This window comes from Notothenia coriiceps, unplaced genomic scaffold (assembly GCF_000735185.1).
Source record: "Notothenia coriiceps isolate Sejong01 unplaced genomic scaffold, NC01 NC01_scaffold00037246, whole genome shotgun sequence".
NCBI classification, from domain to species: domain Eukaryota; kingdom Metazoa; phylum Chordata; class Actinopteri; order Perciformes; family Nototheniidae; genus Notothenia; species Notothenia coriiceps.
This window is the reverse complement of record NW_011369947.1, coordinates 26771620-26792491: the sequence shown is the minus strand read 5'-3', so window position 1 is coordinate 26792491 and position 20872 is coordinate 26771620. Positions and strand designations below refer to the sequence as shown.

The following is a 20872-nucleotide window of genomic DNA, read 5'->3' as shown; positions in this document are numbered from 1 at the left end:
AACAAGACACAGGTGAGGGGGGAGGAGACAACACAGGGCACTTGGTGCACACAATCAACAGAAACAAACATGGGGAAAGGGAACACTTTTCAAAATAAAACACATGTGCAATATACAAAGCCCGAAGCCGTCAGTCCACAGTGACGTAGCCATCTTCGTCACAATGATGCAAAGGGAGTGATGCAGCCCTACAGCAGGGGGGAAGGGTCTGGGTCCGATCATTTAGACAGTAACACACCATCGACAACCAAGCCTATTCAGTTAAACAATTAACTATGATCCTTTAACACATATTTGAAGAGCCACACACAGCACATTTTGAGGAAGATACAATGACCGGCCCTAATTAGTTAAAGTAATTGATGACGTTGACACTGAAAAGCATCAAAATCAATATTTAAAACCAATGTCAGTTTTTGGGCAATACGGAAAGGCTGCAGTGACACAGAACATGTTCTAAAACGTTGTTGATGATGCCAATGTGTGTGTGTTTTCAGGTTTTGGTATGGTAAGGATGTTGATTATGTCAACATTATATAATTTCTCACACCATAGAACACATAGTTTCTTTCTGGGAAACCATAAAATAAAATAAATTGCTAAATGTTTTGGAGAAAACTGATCTTTATGATTCTTTGAGTTATTGGCAATAGTTGATTTATTGATTCAAGTTAATTAAGAGGCTGCATTTTTTAAACCAATGATCTGAATATAGCCAAATATAAGGCTCAGTATGGAAGACTATCCATAATGAGGGTGTTCCCAATGCATTAATTATCTTGTGAAAATTCACAGAGGCGGGCCATGAGTATATGGAATCCTTGTTAAGTATAAACGTATAAGTTTTAGTGGTGCACGATAATTATCGGCCCGATAATTATCGGTCCGATATTAGGAATTATGACGTCATCCCGATAAACCTGATAAAAGTATTAATAGCCCCGATAATATACAATATATTTTTTGGGTAAAAAAAAAGAAAAAAATACTGCGGTGTGGGTGGATTGGGATGAGGGGCGCTTGTTTTTCACTCGGCTCCTCCCGTTTTGCCAGTACTGTGGTATTAGTGGTTTAGGAAGAGGGGAGTNTGCAACCGAAACAAATCTGCCCCTTCCTTCAGACTTCCTTACAGAGCCCCTCCTCCAACACACACCTTATCTCGTGCCCTCATTGGTCATGTGCGCGTTTGTGTGTGTTGGAGGAGGGGCTCTGTAAGGAAGTCTGAAGGAAGGGGCAGATTTGTTTCGGTTGCAAATAACAAATTCTAGCGCACTCGTGCTGGTTTCTCCATTCTTACCTACCTACAACAGTTGTTGGGAGGCTGTCACAGGCTATTTAAGGCTGGAGCCACACGAGGACGATAACGCAAACGGACCAAAATCGATATCAAAAAAGTCTTCCGTCCACACGCAATATCGGCACCAGAAACGTGTCCGTTCACACGAGACCGCTCGAAAGCGCTGGAGACGCTGTAGTACATATGCCGGGCCTGTAAGGGGCTATTGCTTCAACGTTATCAGGAAATGATCGTATAAGCGTAAACACGGAGCCGTTTGCCCCCCCAGAGCGTTTCGTTCGCAGATCCACCTTGGGACCCGTTATCGTTTTATGCGTTTCCATGTCGGCCTCGTGTGGCCGAACCGTATATGATAGAGAACTGTAGCGGACCGTTATCGTCCTCGTGTGGCTGGGGCCTAAGACACAAAGATTTAATTAAAAAAATGATAAAGAAAAAGATGACTAACTCAATTAAGCTACAGATGCCAAATAGGTGATGTTGTGGAAGATAAGTCTTAGTGTCTCATTCTGAAATGAAACTCTTCCACTAATGTTGGAACACAAACACTTCACAGTACACCGGATAGTGAGTAATAAAAGGATCTCCCGTTTGGCCGCCTTCTCTATTTCCACTAAGAACGATTGCATGCGTCCTTTGCATGAAATATTCAGAGAGTGCAGCTTCCCTTGGCATGATCTCTTATCTGTCACACTGCACTGATGTCACAGTTTGTATATTACCAGAGAATATTACAAAACATATCCGAAAAAGCCATTTTGAAGCTGATGCAAATTATTGGTTATTAACCAATAAATCAGATTTTAGAAAGTCCACTACTAGAAATATTCTGTGGGTCATGCACATATAGGATAGCATGCAGCTAATGTTGAAATGTTAAATATTATAGTATATAGTCTCTTAGTATGAAATTTAAATTATTGAAGGGTCCCTCAGCCTTGATACAATTCTACATAATTGATACAACATGATCTTTGCGTTTTGAGGTCAGAATGAGCCTGATCTCGTACAACAGAAAACACTTTAATATTTTTTAAGAGGTGAAGATAAGCTGTTTCTATTGCTCCCTTTATCATCCCAACTCTCTCTCTCCCTCTGGTGTTATGTCTCTGTTCGGGTCCAATGACTTTCATTCAGTCCTCTGGGATCTGTCTCGAATGTCTCTTCTCAGAGTCATCAAACAATTAGCGCGGTACAAGTAGCTGAGAAAAGACGAGCAGTAACATGAGTAACTGGCACGCTAGAAAGACGAGGAAGCTTCAACTGCTAACTCATTTCAATGTTTTTTAATGGCTGACGCTGAGCTGAGCCAAGGAGTGGCAAGGAAAATGATATAACAGAAACTCTCTGTTAAAGGGTTTGTAATTTAGAAAAAAACTATAAGTTAAAAGTCCATCAAGAGTGGGTTTTAGTGCAGATATGGTATGGAGTAAGATATATACAGATAAGTTGTATATACTTGTGATTAAAGTAAAAACATGTAGAGGCATATAACTATTTGTATCTGGATATGTATCAGATTTTAGGTGGAGGATTTGTTGAGGCTTCAATAAAGCATTTCAGAGGGCTGTTAATCCAACAAACGTAAAAAGAAAATACTCTGCTGTCAAGTGTTTTAACAAATAACATTGGCATTGCTTTTTCTGTTTTAAATAGTATTAAAGGTTTGGATGGTAGGGTAAATTCATTTGGTATATGGGTCACCTGCACTTTTTGTTGTAGCAACTGCTTATTTGGCAAAGAGGGCAAACTGGCCGTTGCTTGGGCGACTTAAGCCCTCACTGTAATTGATACTCGTTGCTTAAACAGACTTTGGTAGATCACTTGTCTTCCCTTTCATTTCTGATCCTTAACTCTTGGTTTGGAAAGTGCTTCATACCGGGTTTAGGCAGGCGTTGGCGGTAGAGTTTCAGGTGATCCTGGGCCGAGGCACACAGTTCCTCCACACTGTCTTCTCCTTCTGTAGTTTGTAGTCTTTTCTCCCAGTTACGCACCTGCAGTACACAGAATACAATCATCTGTTCATCTATTTGTGAGTTATATACAGGGTATATGCAGGAATCCTGAAGTCAAATGTAATCCCTTTTAAGACCTTTTTTAAGACCCTTTCCATACATTTTAAGACCTCATCGCCACTTTGAGTTTTAACCGGATACCTTGGCGACACACTTTACCTCACATTGACTATATACAGTATTGATTGTCCTTCCTTCTTATCTTCCAACCATTTGGACGCATACTTGCATTTCCCCATAACGATGTTGTTTAACAACCGGCGTAAACGGGCCTTCGCGCGCTATCAAGCAGTGAGCGTGCGATGTCCTGTTCAGATGACGTCACATCCAACGGGACGCCATAAATAAACTACACAGAATCACACTAGACACCTACGCAATGATTACATTCAGGCGCACTGTAGAATACAACCTCTTTGGACAATTGATATACTTATTGAAAACAAGCTACAAAATGTAATACCTTGAAAACGCCGTTTAATACTTTTCAATAGCCTTAATTTTCGCTAAATTGATTTATCAACTTTTAAGACCCCGCGGACACCCTGATAAAAGGAACTATGTTTAGACATAGTTCCTTTGTCTAAAAAAGACAAAGGAACTAAAGACAAATTATTCATAACTGAAATCATAGTTCATCAACTTGTATTTACCAATAGAACTGTGGATGTGTCCATGAGTAACACAGTATCATAATCACTAACGAAAATCATGAACCAAAAAAGAATTACAGGAACTTTGAGTCTGCACACGGCCCTCAATTTGATCTCTACTCTTCAAAATGGCAAAACTTGTAAAATATAAGGTTTAACAAACAAGAATGAATAAACATTAAGGGAAATAACCCTTTAGAAATCGAATTAGATGGTGAGCATAGTAAAATACATTTATTACCTCCAAAGTGTGTTTAGTGTCGATCTCCAAACAACTGGATAATGCAAAATGCTTCTTGTACCAATCAGTCTCCGTGACATCCTGAAAATGAGAGATGTGATAACCAGATCTTAGATAAAAACTGACCCAGCAAACTATTTCATATAAAGAGCTTGGCATTCCTATTCAAGGTTTAATAACAATATACTGAAATGTGAAAACACTGACACACCTCTGCATCATCCTCACATGCACTACACACAAACACATGAGATACTTTTAAAGGATGAGCAGAGGTCGATGGCAGTGATTCTGGCTCTGCAGAGCGATGTTTAATCTTTCACTCTGACCTTTGCATCCAGCTCCCCTGTGGGCCTGTGTGGACAGTCCAGGGAGTGTGACCCCAGCTCACTCAGCTTCGTCTCACTGACACATCCTTTGTTATAAAAACACATCAGAGCCACAATATGTCACCAGGCTTGGGGAGTAACAGATCACAAGTTATGGGATTACGTTTTCAGGAGATATACATGTATTTGTTTTACTCCTATACCGTTACATTCAAAAATGTGTTATCAGCATTTTAAACGATACAATTCTGTCTGCATTTACTACAATTTAAGAAGACACATTTTTCCAACTAAATATATATTCTTTATAGGGTAACTAGTCATAGCATTTTAGTGTTTTAAATTGAGTCATAACACATGTGTCTAACTACTGTAGTCTATTAGATGTTGTCATGGTGGCCTTTTCTGCACTGTGTAATTATCCAGAACCTCAAAATAAATCGATTGGAAAGAGGTCTTAGTTGTCCAGAGACCAATCACTCATGTGACTAACTAGGAAGGGGAAAGCTCAAATGAGGCCTGATGCAAAATGCAGCCTTGGATCTGAAACAGATAGANTTCACCTTGGCTCTCACCATGCTCCTGTCTTGCTCTCGTGCTGTCTGTCTGTAATGCTTCGCTTCTGTCAAACAGGGGCATGTGACCAACTTTTGGTGACGACACGTAGTGACGGCCATGCACGCGACCCTCGCGTGGCAAATTCAACCTTTCAACTTTCTCAAACACACACAGACTTTGCGATACACTATATCATGTCAAATGTGTCTGAACAAGAACATCGGATGATAACGTGATTTACGATGTGATTCCTTATGCAATACGTTTATTACGTTGAACAAACAACTTACAATTATTCTACCCGTTTCGAGAAGTTTGTCGGTAGAGAAGGGCTGTTAGGGGAGACACGTGTCTTGGGAATGTAACCATTAATTTGTAATTTTGGACGCGAATATATACATGTGTAGTAAGTTAAATCGACGACGCCGAATATAATCACACGCGGAATATCAGGCCTTTAATGCCAGTTCCTAATTAAGTGTCTTCATTCCCTTTTTTTGTTAATGTGCTAACAACGGCTCTTCTACCTGGCCTGAAAGTTAGCTTACTGATGTTGAACAGCTCCCTTAACGGGACGTCAGGTTCTGAAGTACCCTCTCAACCGACGTGAGCAAGAGTCTTTTATCCATTAGATCGAAGTACACAAAAAGATGGACGACGACACTAACGACCAACATATATACAACGTACATAATTGTTCAATGTGACTGAAAGGGTAACATAATGTAAGTGGGAACGGATTAAGTAAGAGTGTGATCCTTTCGATCCTGTAGTATAAACAACGTAATGTAATTATGTAGCCAAAAATTTAGTGTAAACAACACAATTCTAGTTTCTCACTCATAGTCTTCCCATATCTGGAAGTAGACCTCGCTTGGGAAAAACTGTTTTGACCCTGAAGATGTGGGGGTTTGACGACCTCTATAAACCCTTCTTTCCGGCCCCAACGTCCGAGTGTTATTTGCTATGACCTAAGTAAGTCACTCCATTCGAACTTTAAGTATGTTGCTGTAAACTGAAAATGACGAATTTTGATTATTAACTACGCGCCCGGAAATGTAAAAGATGCACAAAAGAGTGGAGAAGGGGGAGAGAGAATTTGGACGGGACAAAAATCTGATTTTACATTTGCACTTCGTAAGAGAATTTTACACAAAACCTAACGACATAAAGATAATGTACTTATGAAAATGTTATACAATAAATAAGATTAATGTAAGACCAAATTTGTCGTTTACAACTTCCATCTGTCTATGGTAGTAGGCGACGGACCTACCTCAAGGAACCTCTCATGTCTCCTTGAGTAGTTTCTGATTGGTCCATTACAATACTACTAAACAACTTAAGTACACATTAACAACGGGACAAGAAGTATAAAACATTATTCTAAGATATCCAATACTCGTTAAACACGGTATTAAACCTCTTTTTTTATAAGTCTAATCTATTAAATCGTAATTTATTCCTCCACACACCGCGTCACTAATCAACGCAACCACAACCTAAGTCCAAGGTTTGGGGTGACGTCAGTCGTACAGCAACACAGAGGACTCTGTGAAGTGGTTTGACGAGGGACACCCCTAACAGGTGTCATAACTCATACATTCATCGAAACCATATTTCGCAGATTGTACATTACATTACGGATTTGTATGTATTCAATATCTAAAATAAACTTATGAAAGAGGTAAAGTAAAAGACTAACTTTTACACAATCTTAACCCAACTCTAAAATTTTGGGTTTAAAGAGGGGATTACAGACGTTATAGAATTACGTCAAATGTTATAACAATAAATGAAGAACCAACCTTGTTTCTTATATAAAATAAATTTACTTCGACGTAAGTCTGGGACAGGAATGACTGGTTTCGTTTATACACAATTATATTTAGGAAGTAATTGAATGGAATAAACTCAACTTCCTGTGATGCTTACTAGGATGAATCTTATGACTACCTTTACGGGTGAAATTGCATTAATCAGAGGAGATGTCATTGTACAAAACTCCTACATTCGTTCCTGTACGCAGTTTCGTCTGATACCGACGGTCGAGTACTTCTAGAAACAGAGTCGTCTGTCACGGTCGTGTCCCTCTGCGTTTACGACCAGTGCACAGCTAGCAGTATCCCCTTGACTCCACGTCCACCCCACGTTCACACTGTTTGCGTACGTATGACGATACCCCGTATTAGATACGGTACTTGAACCAATGGGTGGTTTCATTTATGTGAAAACTTACAGGTTTCGGAAAGAGCGCTACCTGTCTCACTCTTTTCCGGCCTCCAGCTTTTCCTGCTGGAGCCCGCCGCTTAAAGGTGGGGGGCGCGGACCGGCCATAGAGCCCATAGAGTTAAAGGTGGTGGACTGTAACCTGTAAAATCCATAGATTTAGGAGGTCCCCTAGTGGCCGTTAGCTGTACAAATCCATAGATTAGCCGCACCGTTATATAAACCGCAGCGTCGAAAAATGGGAAAAAAGGCGCGGCTTATAGTCCGAAAATTACGGTACTCTCTCCTTCTCCAAAGTGTCCTTTGTCTCCCCAAATGGCAGCGGTGGCAGGTAGTTTACTTCTGCCTTTTGAAGCCTTTGGGACCCTTTTTCATTGGACTTCTGCCTTTTTTTGAGAGTTCACCTCCAGCTCTGGACAGGCAAGTTGACGACATCTCAATTTTGCCCGGTAATTGGCCATTTTATATTTTATCCTTTGTTGCCAACCGTATATGCCATTAAAATACCCGGGTTCTTCTGGAACAAGGCTTCTGCCACACAGGGGCGGATCTAGACACATATTCATGGGGTGGCAGGAGAATTTGAGGGGTGGCATCCCCTGGCAGAAGTATATGCTGATTTAATCAGTCATATCAATCAATGTTAACTTGGAAAGCCACAATATTGATTTTAACTCAATAACATTTGGTGACATTATTGTGGCACATCAGTAAAGCCTTAAATATAAATATATAAGGTGGCAGACCTCATTTAATGAATTTTAACTGAATGAGACCAGCAGAGGTACCAAATCTATGCAGACTGCTGAAATAAGTACACTAATTAACTGTCTCATCGATGTTTGTCTAAATTAATATGATACTATTAACAATCATATTATTCCTATCAGCTGTCAATCACTGTTATGATTCACATATTCATTGTTATTATTAAATAAACTATATGTTTTGGAGGAGTTAATGATGAATGTTCCTCAAGATGCTTGCTCACCCTCCTTCAAATTTGAAAGACAAGTAATTACTATCATAAATCAAAGGAACAGTTCAGCGCCCCACAACTTCATTGCAGACAGTTACCACCTGGACTTTACATCAGAAAGAACAAACATTAAAGAAGTGACTAACTGCATCAATTAGGGTTAAAAAAACGTGTATTCAGCTAAAACATACATCGCTGCAGTTATTATCCAGTGGAATGCCCGTACCTACTGGCCTAGTTAAATCAAAGTGGTTACTTTTTTTTGGCTGGGCAGTGAAGTTTTACACACTGTCTTATTTGACTTTCTCAGGACTTGAAACTGTTTTTTGAAAAATGTAAAAATGTATGTGTTTAAAAATATATACACACATACAAGGTCATCATCTTAACAGTTTGTTATGCTCATCGAGTCATCCGTGAGAAGAGCATCAAGTTGGCATGCCTATAACAGCTGAATGTGTGCCGATTACCATCTTGATCAGCAAAACGCCTCACAAACTTATTAAGATCCAAAGCTTTAGTGCGTTTTGATTCAATTCTGAGTGCAGCAAAATTTGACAGTCTCTTCTCTGTCATTGTAGACCGCAAATACCTCATTCCTTCCGTCTACTTGGGTCCGAATGCTTCTCGTTTTGCGCTGTCCCCCGTTCAAATGAAATCGCCGCCAATCTTATTTCCAGGCTTCGCCAGGGCCGTAGGAGGGGTTACAAGACTCGCGTCTTGTGCTGCATTCACTTGCACTCGGACATTAGAGATTTTCTCTCATAAACGTCCGATGAGCCACAACTTTTCTTTCAAAACAAAGCTGCCAGCTGGGGTGGCAAGGCTATTTTTTAGGGTGGCAGTTGTCACCCCATGCCACCCCGGTAAATCCGCCCCTGGGCCTGTTGTAATGCACTTTTTACAGACACATGTCAGTAAATGTGTGTTTCCCACAGATCTTATTTTCCATAAACCAATGGAACAATCCAAATGCTTTTTGTTGAGGTTGCCCTTGCAATGCTAACTTCGAGGTCAGCCAACACAAATATGTCATCCCTCTATTCTTAGTCGGGAACACCCCTACAATTGAAAGAAATCTTCCAAATGCAGGAGCTATCGGAGCTGAGAATGTGCAGTGTGTTGGAAATGAATGTAACAGACTGTGACCCACTCTCAGAGAACAGTGCCTATGTGGAAACCGGGGCTCACACTGACTCTTGGCTGAACGTCAGGCCGAGCCCACCGGGACGGGTAGGTGCGTCTGAGCCCAATTACCCTCTGTCTGTATCCGTGTGTATCTCGGTGGACACAGAGCCACAGATTGAACCATGACAGCCTCCCACAGTGAGGAAACAACCCAAAAACACTGCAGACAGCTGGATGCAAAATGAAAAAGGTGTTTTTGTTATAGCGTGTGAGAGGCAGCAGCTCATCTGTGTGTCCGTGATCACACTCTGAACCCTCAGTTGTGAGTAATAAATGGGGTGGCACTGTGCATGATGCTAAATAAATAATGAGCTATCAAACACGGACGATTTATGCAAAAGCAGCCGGCATTGTGAGCATTCATTTTCCTTCCGCCGCTGTCTGAGAGTAATGGACTCAGAACAGAGCGTCACCAACACGGATAAGCTGCCCTGCCATAAATATGATTATTACCAGTGGTGAGATGTAACCAAGATGAAATTCACTATGCTTTGTTCTCTTCCATTAACAGTTTCTGGGTATAATATTCTCAAAAAAAGCATCAACACTTTTCTAAGAAAGCTAGTGGTCGTTTTAGTAGTTTTAAAAAAAAGATTATGTGAAGCTGACCTTTGAGCGGCCCGACCAAGCAAGGAGGCAGAGGCAAAACGTCCCAAATATAACCCGGAGTGGGCATTTATTAAAATCATAGACCCATGAAACCATAGGCACCGTAAAATTCTACATCTAAGGTTTGTTTCACCATCTCCTTTTGAGGTTCTTCTGGTATGCTTCTGTAATTGCAAACGATTACGTTGTCTAGTGTGAATTGGGGGGCGACCAAGAGAGGGATCGAAATGTCTATCCCCTGACTAAATGACCTCATTACCACTTAACGTTTAGACTACCATCGTGTCTTTTGTGACTCGCGACTCCACCGATATCGCACATTACAGTCCTAACGGACAACTACAAATCAGATAAGTTTATTGTGTACAGAGAAAGAAAACGAGTTTCTTACCTAACAACTTGGGGGAACCGTGTGTGTGGGGATCATCCTTTTTCAGGATGTGATACACAAGATTTAAAACATAATAAGGCGTCGACTTTTACTCAGGGTTTGTTTTTGTGGAAAATGTTAGGATACAACATTAAAAACACTGCTTCTCTCCGAAGCAGTGACAACTGGACTGCGAAGCCCGAAACTAGTAACGTGCACAAAATAAAACTTTTCACAATGGAAAGGGGTACAGACAACGACAGACTAACACCACGTGGACCACGGGACACAACAAGAGGAGGGGGGAGTGGACACAGAACAACCCAATTAATCAACACACACATAAATCCGCAGACAAAGGACAAAAAACACCCACCACACACATTCTAGGAACACCGACGACTGACACACAAGTCCCTCTTGTCGCTCTAACTCCANTTATTTGACTTCAGTTTAATTATGTCTGTCTCCATAGCAGATTTACCTACAGACCTACTTCCGTAATGTGCCAGGCACGCTCTTGTCTTACCTTTTGACAGTCCTGTCAAAAGGTAAGACAAGAGCGTGCCTGGCACATTACGGAAGTAGGTCTGTAGGTAAATCTGCTATGGAGACAGACATAATTAAACTGAAGTCAAATAATCTGTTACTCTGATTGTAGGTCCATTTCGTACCATTTTTTATTATTTGATTAATGATACAAGGTAGGAAGTTAGCAACTTTATTTGTTGCCTGAATAATGGTGGTTTGATGCTTCACTCCACTGACCTTTAACCCACTGAGTAATAGCTTTGCCTCCACAGCAGCTCTGCTTTAGAAAAATCTATTAAAGGATCTAAGACTCCAATATTCACCTCTGTAATTAAAAAAGCACTTGACCAGAGCATCCGACATCTTCCTGTCGAGGTCCATTTCAACGACCTTCCAGCCGTCTCCCAGCGGACCGTCGCTAAGTGGGTCGACTTTTGATCTACGTGCCAGCATCTCAATATAAGGCCTTGAGAAGATGTGCTTTGGGTCACTGCAAATCAACAGGAGAACCATAGAGGAGAACCAACATTGGCTGCATTTCTTTAACCAATACAGAAAGTAGTATGTGCATATAAATGTAGTTATTTCTGTTTATATTCCAAAGGAAAAAATATACGAAAATGGTCAAGCACAATAGCTATGATTATTCAAAGTTAAACAATTACAAGTTTCAAATTAGGGAATTACAAATGTGTTTTCCAATTGGCTAAATGAGATGTGCGTGAAACTTTGCCTTATACTGGTTCAATTTATTTTACTTGATTTCTTTTTATAATTATTTATATTATTTGAACATTGCATTAACTCTAAAACACTTGGTTTAGCAATATGATGAAGGGGATAAGTGCAGTTAGAACTGCTAATATTTTCTCTTATTAAGAGTATTTCTATTCAGGTTTTACCTGTGCTTGATAGATATGGGTCTATAAAAGGCAGTCAGAGATACTGGACATTCGTAGTCCAGCTGCTGCTTCCCATCAGTGAAGGTCACAGCCATGGGAATCAGCTCTCGAGTCACCAGCAGTGTGTACACCTGAGGGGCAGCAACACAGGGAGACAGCACTATTTGTATCTGTTTTATGTATATTCATGTTGCACTGTTGGAGGAGCCTGTGACTTAAGTTTTTCATTGCCATATCTACACTGGAGCTAATGTGCACATGACAATAAAGCCTTGGATCTTAAAAATGTTTCAATCATTATGTAACCTAAAATGACCCCAGAAAACGATCCTCTTGAACGCCTTCTCACATTCTGTGATATAGGAACATGGAGCAACTAACAGTGTGGGTGGAGCTCCAAAATCTACAGGTTACCAGTTTGTACTGTAGGTGAGGATGAGGTGGTGAACCCATGAAGATGATCGACATTTTTTAAATATAATGTCAACAAGTCAGTGTGCTGAAACACACAGCCCCCTTCTCTTATGTCTCATACCTGTGAATTACTGCCATCTGCTGAATGGACTGAGATCTCCACCACAGAGTCTCCATAATTCAGAGGGACCGGCTGTGAGCTCTCTCCCCGATTCACTGCAACTTTGATGTTTCTGTCCGGCACCTTGGGAAGCAGGGTCACCGCGTTACAATGAAATGGAACAAGACCTGCAGGAAAAAGAGTTTAAAGTTGATGACGAAAGAGACAAAAAATACAGAAAGGTATCTTATATGGACATGTTACCACCAGATACTTATAACAAAGACAATATAATGTATATACACCTCAAATACTATATTTCATTATTTTTGTATCATTATTCATATACATGCTATTACTGTACATGTTTGTACAAATATATTTTTGTTGCAAATAATATGTATTTCTTAATAAAAATATGTAATAATGTCCCAACATTCTGGTACTTTAACTGGCTTTTTCATAGTTTCACATGAAGGCTGTACTCACTGTTGTATTCATAGATTTTGGTACAGAATGCAGGATTACGTGGAATATCTCCATCCAAAGCCAGATCACTGAGTGCTGCGATCTTTGCAGACAGCTTGGTGATTTCCACACAGTATTTCTTTACGGTGCCATCCTCTGCTACCACCTCGATGTCCACTCTGGTTAACCCATCATTCAGGTTAATGGTGCTGGAACCATCACCAAAACGCTGTACAAAATGGGTTATATTCAGAGGTGGGAAGTTACTTTTACTCAAGTACTAAACTTAAGTACAATATTGAGGTGATTATGCTACTGTATACGTCTATTTAAAAGAGAAATAATGAAATAACTAACCCTAACCCTTCTTATAAATTAAACTAGTGGACAAAAGAGTAAAATTAGAGCCAGCTAAAAAAAGTCAATCAGAACTTTGTTTGTAAAATAAAATGCTACTTGATGAAACAATATCATCTAGAAATGTCACATAAATATAATTATATACACACATAATGGCAATTTTTCTGCACAATTATTACTTTTTATACTCTAATTACATTTTGCTGATCACAGATTTACTTTTACTTAAGTAAGATTTTGAATGCAGGACTTAGTTGTAGGCTACTTGTAATTAAGTATGTTGACATTGACAATAATATATTGGTACTGTTACTGAAGTGAAGCATCTGAATTCTCCTTCCACTACTGGTTATATGTTATGTTAAATCTGAGAATATGAACTAGAATTAAAAACATATTGACAGGACAATACTCACAATATTGTATGAAGCTCCACAGTCACTGGTGATCAGCTTCAGACTCACTTTGTTCACATTGCTCTCCACCGTCACTCTGTAGTCTGTGACTTGTGGTGTGAAAGCAGGAAGGAGCTTCCCAACAGACACAGATAACTTCTCCAAATCACAGTTGTCCATTTCACAAGCCTCTTTTTTTCATTTAATTGTACACCTGGTTAACTTGTGTTCAGGTATACCTACAACAACAGTGATACGGTCCAAGTCCTGAACGCACTTAAAACTGGCATCCCATGACACCAGGATTCATTTATCACACTGACACCAAGTTTCCATAGTAACGTGAACACCTTTGCTGCCTTCAGACTAAGCTAAAGCTAAGCTAAATATATTATACGTAATATCTCCGATGAAGAAACAGCTATACAAAACTCACAACATGTTGATTTATTAAGGCGTTAACGTTGGTGTAAAAAGTATGTTTCAATGTGTCAAAAATGAGCATTAGTTAACAGTTAACTTAGAGGATAAACTGGTAAACAACGGTGGTCGATGCACAATATATGTTTTTTCTCAGATACAGCAGTTACCAATCTATAACATACTACATATAAACAGTAAGTTACGTGGATAATGTCCTCCTCCAAACGGCAGACGGCAGTACAGAAGAAAAATAAGACAGGCTGTGTTGTTTACTGACGTTACTTCCGGTCTGCCAAAGCGTGGTGTGTGCTAAAAAAGGTAATACAGAAATAGCTTACTTTACCGTTAACTTCTGTTTCCAGTGGACTTGTTTAGACATTTAACCAGTTTCAAGTGTTGTTTAACACATAATACACAGTTGCCATTCAATGTCTGCTCTTTGAAACGTGTGCGTCTGATCCTTTTAGCAGCATGTGTTAGCTATCTACTAGCTACAAAGCTAACACTACCGATTTGAATGGGATCTTTTTGGTACAACAGGGCTTCATAATATTGTCGGATCATACTTATTTTTTACAGGAACATGGCAGCGGACGGCAAAACGGAGGACTACCCTCACGAGATAGACGATCAGCTCACAGGATTTGACTCCTCCGTGACTGCTATCAAAACCATGTTGGACAAGTTGCCCAAGAACGACGTTATGCATAAGGTAAAGTTAGGCTGTTAATACTTTTCACAACACTTGTTAAGATTTAAGGAATGAAGCAAGCACACAGCTTTTAAAATGATGGCATGGACAAGTGGCAACGTTACCACACCAATAAGAAACAAATATAATGTTATTAGCTACACTTGTTCTCTTCTATAACATGTGAACGTGTCAAATGTGAGAAAAGCCTACAGTAGGCCTATATGACAGATATATTGAAAATATAACATATAATTAAACATATGTGGTTGTTTTAATGACACCATGCGCAGAACTGTACAGCTCTTATTCAAAAATACAGTTATATTCTATCTATTACAGCTATACTGTACATACATGTTATCGTTTCTTATAGAGAGTATGTATAAGTTTAATTATTATTGTAATTTGTTTCTTGACTTTTGCACTTGTGCAGTACTTTCATTTACATGCCAAACATACATTAAGATCCTAAAATATGATGCTTGGGTGTATCCAGCAGTCTGTGATTTGGATAAATATAGGGTACATTATTGTTTTGTTTTGCTTGTAAGTTACTGTGCTAATGACATTTTTGCGACAGAAGGAGTTTGACACAATGACTGACAAAACGACATTTGTTTTATTGACAGCTGGACCCTTTGGACCAAGCCAAGCTGGATCTGATGTCTGCCTACACCCTTAATTCATTATTCTGGAGTAAGTTTTTTTCTGCTTGCTGTTATTTAATCTATGTAAATGATCAATCACATAGTTATTTATGTATTAATAACTCAAAAATGGGAAAGATTGCCCGTTTTTTATTGACTGCACATATTATACTATAATAAGCGTATTATTTTCTGTTTTTTTAGATAAGCATACATGCTGATTTATTCATAAATGTATTATATAATTGAGCGTTGAATTTGTATTTGCTCGTATTTGTGTCTGTATTCTCTATTAACATAATTGGGCCTTGTTGTTTACAGTGTACTTGGTTACACAAGGAATTAATCCAAGAGAGCATGCAATCAAACAGGAGTTGGTATGTATGAATTCTCTGTTCTGTCTTTGACATTTTAATAATTTCTGTATTTGTTTGCATTGTCTAACTCCTCTGTAACAACTCTCTGTTCTCCAGGAGCGAATAAGGACATACATGAACAAAGTGAAAGAGATCACAGACAGGAAGAAAGCTGCCCGTCTGAATAAGGGAGCTGCGGCACGCTTCGTCAGGAGTGCCCTCTACGAGCCAGATGAAAAAGACTCTAGAAAAAAATCAGCATCCAAGAAAGCAGCTGACTCAAAACCTGACACCCCGCAGTTTAAGCGTCCGAAGCAGAGCAGAAGTTAAGAAGGAGCTTCACAGTGTGGTCTCACTGCACTTTGAACCACTTTAGGACACGAACATTTCTGTCTCGCAAAGAAACAAAGCATCTTCTATGGTTGTGTTACTCGGTGCAAGACCTGTCAGAATTCACCAGTCAGCAAATTATACTGGATGTATCAAAAACCCAAGATTTTCTGCCATCTCTGAATCACCTTTCAGATTTTGCTGAAAACATTTCTGCTTCAATATTCCATAGATTCAAGACTATAATATGTTTACAATGTAATTTCATCATTCAATTATTGCCTATTGACAATTCAGGATTCCAAAACCACGAAAACATACAATTTCCTTTTTTGAAAGTGAGTAAAACTAAATACTGACATATTTTAAAATGTGTGTGTACCATGTTTTGAAATATGTCATTTAAGATTGTTCCATTCCTTCTTTTAGAGGAATAAGACTTTTAGATTTTCACTTTGTTTTTAAAGTGATTCTATGAATCATCATTTGTTTTTTAAGAGATGTTTTTTTTTACCAGTGCCATGTGTAAAACATGTATTCATACAACGTTGTTGGTAATGTAATACTATATTACTGCATAAAATGACATGACTCACCAAAAAACTTTTGTTAAATCCCCTTTTTTCTATTATTCAATTGATTCCTCGTGAAAAAAAGTGTGAAAATAACTCATTTAAAACAGTCCAATGCAAGCTGTTTGAGATGTTGGCATGTAACACAAAATCCACTGATATCAAAAATGGCTCAATTCCATTTAGCTGCTCAGGTTCCAGGACCCTGATATTGGTCATGCTGGCTTACTGACGTGCTCTTATGTCTTACTGGGACATACATACAGAATAGATGTGCTTATACAAAATGGAAATATAATGTGTAGTGCAGTTAACACCAAGTGTACAGTTTGAGCTTCATCCTCACTCATTAACAAAGAATTAACAGGACAACTTGGTGGATGTGATTGTACCAGCATACTCTGAGCCAGCAGCTGCGCGAAGGTGGCGACAGACTTGACAAAGACTGGATTGGTGGACTTGCTGAAAAATGTGGACGTACTGTATCTCTCTGATTGCACTGTACAATCTCTTGTAGATTTCTTGCCAATATATATGGTGTGGTGACTCGTTTTGCCAGTAAAGATTATTGGTTGCACTCTGGCTTGAATGTTGCAATATATTTAAGTACAATTTATTCTTCTGTTTTAATCTTCCCCATGGAGTCTAAACTCATAACCTGTAGTGAGTGTCTCAGTAACAAGTCTTCATGTTACTGCCTGTTCCCTTTGTTTTGCTGTCATATTTGTATTTGAACCTTTTCCTAAATAACCACATGATTGTTATTATATAATAACTTGGCAGTTAATATTTTTCAGCCATTGTGAGAATGATCGAGGTTGCCTGTTTAAATTAAGGTGAGATGTTGCCTTTACAAACTAGGTAAACAGTGTTAAACATTACATGATTCATAGGAGCAATTTGGACGGGCCCCTGTGAGGGTCAAACCTGTGACCCTATGATTACAGAACGGCCTTTGTTTCCATCACAAACAGCACTGTGTAGCTGCATGGCTGCACAGTATAAGCATAGGCCGTAATGAGACTTCCTTTTTTATAAAAACCAACGTCACATTTGATAAAGACACCCATATAGCTTCCTTTTTGTAATTCCCTCTGGACAACCAAGATCTTAATCTAAATGTAGCCGCAAGTCCCTGCATCCCTCTAATCAAGCCCAGGAAACAGTGAGGCCAAGTCAGATTCTCAGGAATGTATCTTTTCATTCTTTTCATCATCTTTCCTTTTCCCCGTCCTCCCTGCAGCAGCGTCCAAAAATGACATTTGTTTAGCCAAACCACCCGACTCCAACCTTTTACTTCTTTCCACGAGTTGTTGTTTCTAACTGTTCAAAGACATGTGTCAAACTTTGCCTGATGAACAGCCTCCGTCTGCATATTGGAAAAATATGGATTTTTCCACCCCCACCCCCTTTTATAATGTTCGCCTTCCTATGCCCTTTTCCCCACATGTGCTCCGTATAAAAGCGTTAGGTCACTGCACTAGCAAATTTGAACAAACAAACTCTCATGTTGAAATCGTGCGCCCTAACAAGCTCCAAACTTGGGTTTGTCCTGTGGATGTTTATTTATGCTGTTTGTGAGCAGCTTGTGGTGAGGAAGTTTATATTATGTGGAGTGAAAGGCATCAGACCAAATGACCTCCGCAGGCAAGAAGAAGGGAGAAGCAGCCGTCCTTTCAGACTCCTCTATCTCCTAAAAGGAGGAAGTGTGCTGCCAACAGACTCCATTAAAGGCCTGGAGGTTAACCCATCAGGGCAGATCACATCATTTGAGGTAAGTTGCCAGTAAGTAGATGCTGTAAACAAACGTGGGGTTCAAGCACTTGACTGCTATTTTCACAGCATCCTAAATAAGAACCAGCAATGACTTCCATTTAATCACAAACTCTTCACATATGAATTTATTTCTGGAGTTTCCTGCAGTTTAAACGTGATCTCCAGTCAGATAAAGTGAGGAATTCTGATTGTTTTATGGCCTGTATATATCAACAAGTTGTAATGAGCCACAGGAATAAACAAAAAATCAATGTCTCAATCTGCCTCTCTCTTTGCTTTGGTGTTAAAGTTGAAACCAACGTGTCGATCCATTCTTCAAACTAACCAGGAAGATGCCAATGCTTTTAGGTCATGCTAATCTTCCAGTTTAAAAATGGAAAGTTGCGTAAAACTCCTGGAATTTTGCAAACAAAACACTGTCGTTTAAACAAAGTGAATACACCAACATTTTGGAGATTCAAAGTTTATTTGTGACCTTGGAAACAGCAGTTGATAAAATAATTTCTCCAAGAGTTTAGCAGATGTTCCTGTTCATCACATGGCCTTTATCAGCAGATGGAGTTGTCACGAATCGTAGATGTTAATTTTTTCTTTCCTGCAGCACTTTAAGGACTTCTTGTTTATATTGGCTTAAATGTTTGAGATTGAAGAATACGTTATGACTTCACACAGGTGCAGGACAAAAGATATCAATCGTCAAACAGCATGGCACGGTTTCAAATCTGAGTTTTTGGCTTGATGAAGGTCGGAACGTTGCATTAATTAAAAAGAAGTTTGGAGCTTTCACATTTCATTGTGTGGACAGCTTCTCCTCTTCATTTGTTCATAACACCTGTCTGGAGACTGAGGTGTGATGGAACCGGAAAAAAGCTGGTGGCGATCAAATTAATATGTATTTTGTGTCAGATGTAGAATTAAATACTTAAAGGTGGTGTAGGTAATTCACTTCAGAAACACTTTTTGTTATATTCCATGGAATGCTCTTAACATCCCGATAGCAATGAATATATTAAATGCTTTGACAATAAATACATAAAAAATGTAATCTAGCCGTAGTAGCCTACTGTAGAAAGCAGGACCAATCATCTGAGCCGGCCCGGCTAAAATAACTGGATGGCCTACCTGCCTGTCAGCCTTCCATCTCGTGCTCAAACTTATCTCGTGCCCTCATTGGTCATGTGCGCATTTGATGCACTCCATGCATCAAATGTGTATTTTGATGGGGGATAAGAAAATACAAGATGGTATGTATAGCATGTAATCCTGTGTCTAGGTTATGTTTAATGATATACAATCCTCTCCACCAGACATTTGATCACACCACAGAGAAATAAGATGTATAATGAAGCCCAGTGGAACAGGCTTTGCTTTGAATAAGTGAAATGGAGAGTGAGTGAATGACGAACATTGCAGCTTTATTCTGTCTGACACATCAGGAATTCCATGCAGTCATTTGTGCCACTTTCTATTCACCTTGCCCCCGCTGACAGAGCCGCTGATTAATCATGATAACAATGTTTTCCTTTTATTTAGCCCTCACCTCCCAGCGCCGGGACAAATTACTTTCTGTGAGAGTCAGCAGGTGAGACTGAGGCCCGGACCACCAGGGCGTCCAAAAGAAACTGAGGTTTGGTTATTTTCTTTTTTCTTCAAATAGATTCTGTTATTCTAGTTTTATTTGTAGTCATAAATCCGGCCAAAAAACGACTTTATATTGAAAAAGGAGCTATATGTGCTAGTTTTAATGCTTTAATATGAACAAAAGACTCCTTTTCTCTCATGGGTTTGCCATTTTCTTTCTTAATATGTGTGTGTTCAGGCGTCTTTATTTCCTTTTCCCAGGGTGAGTATCATATCGATGTCAAGTTTAGTCATTTGTCCTGGAGATGTTGTGCAGAAGCATACAGATAACACACAGATTGTTAAGGTTTAATCTGACACATTAGCAGGATTGTGTTGCCCCTTTCCCCTTTCTCTAATCCATCTATGTTGAGTTCCTGCAGGGTGTTATTTCTCACTTCAACTCCCATTCACTTCTCGGGGATTTTTCAAAACAATTTGTCAAAGAAACGGCAGCAGCAGTACCTGGACAACTTCATCCAAAAGACCACGAAGCTTCAGTGCACCTTTCTTAATTTCTTCACGGCTCTCCCCCCTTTACTCCCTCCTTCTCTCTCCCCCATTACTGTACGTCCCAGTGGGGATTGGCAGTATAAGAAAATGACGGCATGCTGAAAACATGTGCAGAGCAAGGCCTTGAACCCTCCTTGCTAAACACATCACATCATCATCACACTTTATTGAGTTTCCATCCCTTACATTACCTTACTCCTGCCAGTATGTTCAATCTACAAAAAGAGAAAAGAAACACACAAATACTAGAGTTATGGTTTCCCTCTGTCAGCTTAAACGGACTATTAGGACTGAAAAAACAAA

The 20872-nt window shown here is 39.4% G+C and overlaps 2 protein-coding genes across 2 annotated transcripts in view; one reads left to right on the top strand and one right to left on the bottom strand.

The window, feature by feature from the left end:
- Nucleotides 1-13818, bottom strand: part of pno1 (partner of NOB1 homolog) — a 26431-nt gene extending 12613 nt beyond the window's left edge. The window contains exons 1-8 of the mRNA XM_010795753.1: nucleotides 13660-13818; nucleotides 12944-13112; nucleotides 12437-12603; nucleotides 11902-12032; nucleotides 11323-11489; nucleotides 4536-4621; nucleotides 4207-4287; nucleotides 3177-3291 (exon numbers count right to left, since the gene is read on the bottom strand). Of these exons, the coding sequence (XP_010794055.1) occupies nucleotides 3177-3291; nucleotides 4207-4287; nucleotides 4536-4621; nucleotides 11323-11489; nucleotides 11902-12032; nucleotides 12437-12603; nucleotides 12944-13112; nucleotides 13660-13818 (1075 nt within the window). The remainder of the gene's footprint in view (nucleotides 1-3176; nucleotides 3292-4206; nucleotides 4288-4535; nucleotides 4622-11322; nucleotides 11490-11901; nucleotides 12033-12436; nucleotides 12604-12943; nucleotides 13113-13659) is intronic.
- Nucleotides 13819-14278: 460 nt separating this feature from the next.
- Nucleotides 14279-17237, top strand: c1d (C1D nuclear receptor corepressor). The gene is made up of 5 exons (XM_010795383.1): nucleotides 14279-14379; nucleotides 14641-14773; nucleotides 15385-15451; nucleotides 15724-15779; nucleotides 15876-17237. The coding sequence occupies exons 2-5, from the start codon at nucleotides 14645-14647 to the stop codon at nucleotides 16086-16088; spliced, it is 465 nt and encodes a 154-aa protein (XP_010793685.1). The 5' UTR covers nucleotides 14279-14379; nucleotides 14641-14644; the 3' UTR covers nucleotides 16089-17237.
- Nucleotides 17238-20872: the final 3635 nt, after the last annotated feature.

Bases quoted from the DNA above. Each gene is read 5' to 3' on its own strand.
- c1d (XM_010795383.1), top strand. From the start codon at position 14,645: ATGGCAGCGGACGGCAAAACGGAGGACTACCCTCACGAGATAGACGAT. The intron at 14,774-15,384 runs GTAAAGTTAGGC...TTTTATTGACAG, and splicing joins AGAACGACGTTATGCATAAG to CTGGACCCTTTGGACCAAGC. The intron at 15,452-15,723 runs GTAAGTTTTTTT...TGTTGTTTACAG, and splicing joins CCTTAATTCATTATTCTGGA to TGTACTTGGTTACACAAGGA.